This window comes from Catharus ustulatus, chromosome 40 (genome assembly GCF_009819885.2).
Source record: "Catharus ustulatus isolate bCatUst1 chromosome 40, bCatUst1.pri.v2, whole genome shotgun sequence".
Classification (NCBI taxonomy): domain Eukaryota; kingdom Metazoa; phylum Chordata; class Aves; order Passeriformes; family Turdidae; genus Catharus; species Catharus ustulatus.
The window spans coordinates 692,069-699,083 of record NC_046260.1 but is presented as its reverse complement, the minus strand read 5'-3'; the positions used below and the strand labels follow the sequence as shown (position 1 = coordinate 699,083).

Genomic DNA, 7,015 nt, shown 5'->3' with positions numbered 1-7,015 from the left:
ACCATAGAGTCACTGCCGGAAGTGCTCAGGAGGCCTGGAGCCTGACCGGAAGTCCTCCAGAGCCATAGAGACGGCGCCGGAAGTCCTCCGTTACCATAGAGACGAACAGGAAGTCCTCCAGACCCACACAGAGGAGCCGGAAGTGCTCTGTAACCATAGAGACTAACAGGAAGTCCTCCAGAGCAATAGAGAGGCAGCCGGAAGTGCTCGTAAACCATAGAGACGAACAGGAAGTCCTCCAGCGCCATGGAGAGCAGCCGGAAGTGCTCCGGAACCCTCAGGAGCCCAAATTTGGGGTGAAAAATGAGGCAAAAATGGGGTTTAAAACAGGCCAAAAATGGGTAAAAAACGGATTTGGGACCCTAAAAACGGGGAGGGGAACCAAAACTGGGGAAAAGACCCAAAAATGGGGGAAGGGACCCCAAAATCTGCGCGGGGGGGAAACGAGGCGTCCCCGGGAGCTCCAAAAACACGAAAAATTAAAACAAAAGCGGAAAAATTTGAGGAAAAAAGCGGCGATTTCGGGGCCCAGAGCGGGGTCGGGGAATGGCGGCCGCTGGGTGGTTAAAACCGGAAGTGGCGGTCGGAAGTGGACGCTGATTGGTTAAAACGTAAAGCGGCGGGCGAAAGTGGCTTCTGATTGGCTGCAGAGTAAATGGGCGTGGTGTTTCGGGCGCAAGTCGATCCTGATTGGCTGCAAGGGGTGTGGGCGTGGTTTTTCGGGCGCAAGCAGTTCCTGATTGGCTGCAAGGGGTGTGGGCGCGGTTTTCCGGGCGGAAGCGGCTCCTGATTGGCTCCCAACGAAGTGGGCGTGGCCGGAGCCGCGTTTGGCGGGAGCGGAGCGCGCGGGACGGATCCGGGACCCCCCCCGGGAACCCCCACGTGACCCCCGCCCCACCGGAACCACGTGACCGCCGGGAGCAGCCCCTTCCCCCCTTCCACGGCAGAGTCACGTGATCCACGGGGAGGGTGAGGGGGGGTGGGGATGGGGGTGGAGGGGAATTGGGGGTGGGGGAGGGGAATGGAGGCGTGGGGGAGGGGCTTTGAGGGGTGGGGGAGGGGCTTTGAGGGGTGGGGGAGGGGATTTGGGGGGGTGGGGGAGGGGCCGAGCCCTCCCCATCCCCCCTCACTGACCCGCCCCTCCCCCCTCTCTCTTTCTCTCTTCCCCTCCCCCCTCCCCAGCCCCTCCCCCACCCCTCCGATGCCCCTCCCCCCCACGCCCCCTCCCCCACGCCGCCCCTCTCGTCCAATCAGCCGCGTCTCCGGCCGGGCCCCTCCCCCACCCTGGGCCGAGGGGGCGGGGGAGGGGCTGGAGGAGGCCACGCCCCCCTCCTGGGGCCCCTCCCCCACCCTGGGGAGCTTCGAGATCGTTCGGAGCCTCGGGAGGGGCTCGAGGGGGGAGGTGCTGGAGGTGAGAGCGGGGGGAGGGGCGGGGGGAGTGGGGGGGGGTGGCACCTGAGGCTGGCCCTGACCCCTGAGTGACCCCTGAGTGACCCCTGACCCCTGAGTGACCCCTGTCTGGCCCTTCCCCCTTCTTTGAGTGACCCCTGACTATGGAGTTACTCTCGAGTGACCCCTGAATGGCCCATGACCCCGAGTGACCCCTGATCTTTGAGTGACCCTTGACCTTTGAGTGACCAAGTGACCCCTGACCTTTCAGTGACCTCTGAGTGACCCCTGACCCTTGAGTGACCCCTGAGTGACCCCTGAGCTTTCAGTGACCTCTGAGTGACCCCTGACCTTTGAGTGCCCTCTGAGTGACCCCTGACCCCTAAGTGATGCCTGTATGACGAATGACCCCTTGTGTCCCCTGACCTTTGAGTGACCCCTGACCTTTGAGTGACCCCCGAGTGACCCCTGGTTGACCCCTAACCGACCCCTCCCCCCCCCCAGGTGCGCCGCCTCTCGGACGGTTCCCGCTTCGCCCTCAAGCGCTCGCTCCGCCCCCTCTCGGGCCCCGCCCAGCGCCGCCATTGGCTGCGGGAGTGCCACGCCCAGCGGGGGGCGGGGCCAGCCCCGGGGCTCCTCCCCCTGCTGGCGGCCTGGGAGCAGCGCGGCCGCTTCCACCTGCTGACCCCGCTGTGTCCGGCCGGCAGCCTCGGCCACCTCTGGCGCCGGGGGGCCCGAAGGGGCGGGGCTTCCCCGTTAAGGGGCGTGGCTTCCGTTCTGAGGGGCGTGGCCTCGCCGGTAGTGGGCGCGGTTTCGTTTTTGTGGGGCGTGGTTTCGCGGTTTTGGAGGGAAACTGCGAAAAGGGGCGGGGCTTTGTCCGCTAGGGGAGTGGCGTCATATCACAGGGGCGTGGCCTCGGTTTTGAGGGGCGTGGCCTCCTTTTTGAGGGGCGTGGCTTTGTTACCTGGAAGGATTGCATCATCCCCTGGAGGCGTGCCTTCCACTTCAGGGGGCGTGGCTTCCTCTGCAGGGGGCGTGGCCTCAACTTCTAGGGGCGTGTCTTCTGCTTTTAAGGGCGTGCCTGTTGCTTTTAGGGGCGTGGCGTCACTTTTTATGGGCGTGGCCTCCTCTTTGAGGGGCGTGGCCTCCTTTTTGACGGGCAGGACGACGTCACCCCTTCCCGCTCCCTCCCCATTGGCCGACGCGCCCGAAGGGGGCGTGGCCACCCAAAACACCTTCCCATTGGCCGCGCGAGCGGAAGTGGGCGTGTCCTCACCCCGCGACCTCTCCCCATCGCCCAATCAGCGCCGAGTGGGCGTGGCCGAGCCCAAAACGGGCGTGTCCAACCCCGAATCCGCCATTTTTGAGCCCGCGGCCGCGTCCGGCCCAACGGCGGCGTCCGAGCCGCCCGACGGCCGCCCGATGGCCGAGTGGCGGCTCCGCGGCTACCTGTGGGACGTCCTGGTGGCCCTGAGCCACCTCCACGCGCGGCCGCTGGCCCACGGCGACGTCAAACCCGACAACGTCCTGCTGGACGCCGCCGGCCGCTGCCGATTGGCCGATTTCGGGCTGGCCACGCCCCTTTTTGGGCGGGGCGGGGGAGGGGAAATGGGGGGAGGGGGAGGGGGGGACCCCCGGTACGTGGCCCCCGAGGGGTTGGCGGGGGAGGGGGGGACCCCCGGGGATATTTTCAGCCTGGGCTTGACCGTGGCCGAATTGGCCGGAGAGCGGCGGCTGCCGGGGGCGGGGGAGGGGTGGAGGAGGATCCGGAGCGGGGGAGGGGGGGCGGCTGCCCCCGGGGCTGGGAGAAGGTAAGGGGGGGGAGGGGAGGGGTGGGGGAGGGGTTAAAAGGGGGTGGGGGAGGGGCTGGGAAAAGGGGGAGGGGCTCAAGGGATGGGGAGGGGTTTAAATAGGGTGGGGGAGGGGTTTAAAGAGGTGGGGGAGGGGTTGAAGGCGTAGGGGAAGGGTTAAAAGGTGGGGGAGGGGTTTAAGGAATGGGGGAGGGGTTAAAGGGAGTGGGGGAGGGGTTAAAAGAATGGGGGAGGGGTTAAAAGATTGGGGGAGGGGCTGAGAAAAAGGGGAGGAGCTAAAGGGATGGGGGAGGGGTCACAGAGGTGGGGGAGGTGCTGGGAAAAGGGGGAGGGGTCACAGAGGTGGGGGAGGGGCTAAAAATTGGGGGAGGGGCTGGAAAACAAAGCCGCCAACGGGGTGGGGGAGGGGCAGGGAACGGAAAAAAGAGGCGGAGCCACCAAAATGGGGGCGTGGCTTAGAAGTGGGGGGGGGATGGGGAGGTTCACCCTCACCCCTCCCCCACCCCCCCCCCCCCCCCCTCAGGGCTCTCCCCCGAGCTCCAGGCCGTGCTGGCGGCCATGTTGGATCCGGACCCGCGGCTCCGCCCCTCGGCCCCGGAGCTGCTGGGGGGGGAGGTGCTGAGGGGGGCGGGGCGCTGGCGACCCCTGACCCGCCTGGCCGACCTGGGGCTGAGGCTGCTCGAGGATTGGCTGGAGGTTGGGAGGCCCCTCCCCCACCCAAAACCTCGCAGCCCCTCCCCCATCCCGTTTGTTTAAAAATTTCATCGTTGTTCGCCCCTCCCCCCACCGCTTAGTTCCCATCCCCTCCCCCAATTAATTCAAAATTTTCCCCTCCCCCACCCCAAATTTCCCCTCCCCCACCCCTAAATTCCCGATTTTCCCCTCCCCCCACCCCAAATTTCCCTCTCCAAATCCAAATTTTCCCCTCCCCCACCCCCTTTGCTGACCCCGCCCCTCCCCCCAGGAAGTTCCCGCCGCCGTTTCCGGTTTCCGGTTCCGGTTCCGGGGTTGGGTTTGGGGTCCCCGGACCCCGCCCCGCCCCCCCCGCGCCGACCCCTGGGCCCTGCGAGGGGAGGAGGAGGAGGAGGAGGAGGCCGAAGGAGCCCCCGAGAGGGGGGAGGGGAGCAGGTGGGGGAGGGGCTGGGGGTGGGGGAGGGGCCCCAAAAAAAAAATCCCAAAAAAATTCCCAAAAAAAATCCTCAAAAAATCCTCAAAAAACCAAAAAAAATTTCAATTAAATTGGTTTTAAATCCGTCCCAAAACACCCCTAAAATTAAAAAAAAAATTCCCAAAAATCCACCCAAAATTTCCCCCAAAAATCCACCCAAAAATCCCCCCAAAATTTCCCAAAAACATCCCAAAAAATTCCACTTAAATTTGTTTTAAATCCATCACAAAAAATCCCCAAAAAGCAAAAAAAAAAAAACCCCCCAAATCCCTTAAATTTTTTTTAAATCCGTCCCAAAATATCCCTAAAATTAAAAAAAAAATTCCCAAAAATCCACCAAAAATTTCCCCCAAAAATCCCCCCCAAAAAATCCCAAAAAATTCCACTTAGATTTGCTTTAAATCCGTCACAAAAATCACCAAAAAAATCCAAAAAAAATCCCCCAAAAAGGCCCAAAAAATTCCCTTAAATTTGCTTTAAATCCGTCACAAAAATCCCAAAAAATCCAAAAAAAAAACCAACAAAAAAATCCCCCTAAAAATTCCACTTAAATTTGTTTTAAATCCTTCCCAAAATTTATAAAAAATCTCCTTTAAACCCACCCAAAAATCCCCAAAAACTTCCTAAAATTACTCCCATCATTTCCCAATAATCTTCCAAAAATTCCCCCCCAAAAAATTTCCCCAAAATCCCAAAAAAACGCCTCAAAAATTCCCGAAAAATCCCCAAAAATTCCCAAAAAACATTCCCAAAAAATCTCCCAAAATAGCCCTAAAAAAATTCCCCTCTAAAAAAAACCCAAAAATCGCCCCAGAATTCCCTAAAACCTGCCCACGTGACCATTGTGACGTCATTCGGCCCCGCCCCTCGGGGCACGTGATCGCAATGGCGTCATGTGATCTCGACTTCCGGTCACGTGACACTCGGGCGCCATTTTGGGGGCCTTTTTGGTGATTTTTTGGCCATTTTGGGAGGAAATTTTTTGGTTTTTTTTTTTATATTGTATTTTTTTGGAGTTTTGGGGGGGATTTTGAGGCGTTTTGGGGATTTTTTTGGGGGGATTTTGGGACCTTTTTTGAGGCATTTTGGGGATTTTCAACGTTTTTGAGGGGATTGGGGAGAAAATTTTGAGGGTTTTTTTTTTTAAATTTTTTGGGGCTTTTTCAGGGGATTTTGGGGAGAATTCGCAGAAAGAATTTTGGGACCATTTTTCAGAGATTTGGGGCCTTTTTTGGGTGAATTTTAGGGGATTTTTGGGGACTTGTGGGGGTGATTTTTAGGTCATTTTAGTGCTGATTTTTTTGAATTTAGAGGAGAATTTTGGGGGATTTTGACGGGGATTTTGAGGCCATTTTGGGGGATTTTGGTGCTTTTTTAGGGGGGGAATTTTGGGGAATTCCGAAGCCTTTTTGAAGGAGATTTTTGGGTCATTTTAGTGGAAATTTGGGGCAATTTAAGGGGGAATTTGGGGGATTTTGGGGCCACAAAGAAGGTGAGACCCCTCCTCAAAATTCCCCATTAAATCCTCAAAATTCCCCTCAAAATTACTCCAAAACTCCCCCAAAAAATTCCCCAAAAATTCCCAAAATCCCCCCCAAATTCCCCCAAAATCCCTAAATATTTCTCAAAAATTCCCCAAAAATAATTCCAAAAATCAAAAACATTTTCCCCAAAATTGGCCAAAATTTCCCCCAGATATCCAAAAAAAAATTCCCACAAAATCTTCTAAAAATCCCAAAATTTCCAAAAAAATTTCCAATAAAATTCCCAAAAATTCCCCAAAAGTCACCAAAAAATTCCCAAAAAATCCCAAATTTTCCCCCTCTGCCCCTCCCCCCACAGGAGCCCCTCCCCCACCCCGGACCCCCGGCGAACTTTGACCTTCGAGGACGAGGACGACGACCCCGAGCCCCTCCCCCCACCCCAATAAACAACAGGAAGTGACGTCATCACAGCTCCGAGCCCCTCCCGATCCAAACAAACAACAGGAAGTGACATCATCATGGCTCCTGAGCCCCTCCCAATCCAAATAAACAACAGGAAGTGACGTCATCACGGCTCCTGAGCCCCTCCCGATCCAAATAAACAACAGGAAGTGACGTCATCACGGCTACTGAGCCCCTCCCGATCCAAATAAACAACAGGAAGTGACATCATCACGGCTCCTGAGCTCCTCCAAATCCAAATAAACAACAGGAAGTGACGTCATCACGGCTCCTGAGCCCCTCCCAATTTAAATAAACAACAGGAAGTGACGTCATCACGGCTACTGAGCTACTCCAAATCCAAATAAACAACAGGAAGTGACGTCATCACGGCTCCTGAGCCCCTCCCAATCCAAATAAACAACAGGAAGTGACGTCATTATGGCTCCTGAGCCCCTCCCGATCCAAATAAACAACAGGAAGTGACGTCATCAGGCCCCGGAGCGGCTTTATTGGGGTGGGGGAGGGGATTTGGGGCGGGTGGGGGAGGGGCGGCGCCGCGGGGGCTTCTCAGGAATTCTCAGGCACCCAAATAAATACGGGGGGGAGGGGGAGGGGAGTGGGGGAGGGGCTGGAAGAGAAGAAAAAAATAGAAAATTAAAATTTTTGGGGTGAAAAGCGGCGATTTTGGAAAGTTTTTGGGGAAAATTTGGGGCTGAATT

The 7,015-nt window shown here is 57.3% G+C and overlaps 1 protein-coding gene and 1 long non-coding RNA gene across 2 annotated transcripts; both read left to right on the top strand.

The window, feature by feature from the left end:
- Positions 1–655: 655 nt before the first annotated feature.
- LOC117010239 lies at positions 656–4,284 on the top strand (the record flags this gene model as incomplete). The annotated part of the gene is made up of 5 exons (XM_033084532.1): positions 656–753; positions 1,183–1,411; positions 1,894–3,189; positions 3,660–3,896; positions 4,165–4,284. Coding segments are annotated over exons 1-5 (1,980 nt in total), but the record flags the coding sequence as incomplete, so codon positions are not given.
- Positions 4,285–4,286: 2 nt separating this feature from the next.
- LOC117010248 lies at positions 4,287–6,783 on the top strand. Its single transcript, XR_004420594.1, has 2 exons — positions 4,287–4,328; positions 6,211–6,783. It is a non-coding gene; the product is annotated as an uncharacterized LOC117010248 (long non-coding RNA).
- The last annotated feature ends 232 nt before the right edge of the window (positions 6,784–7,015 follow it).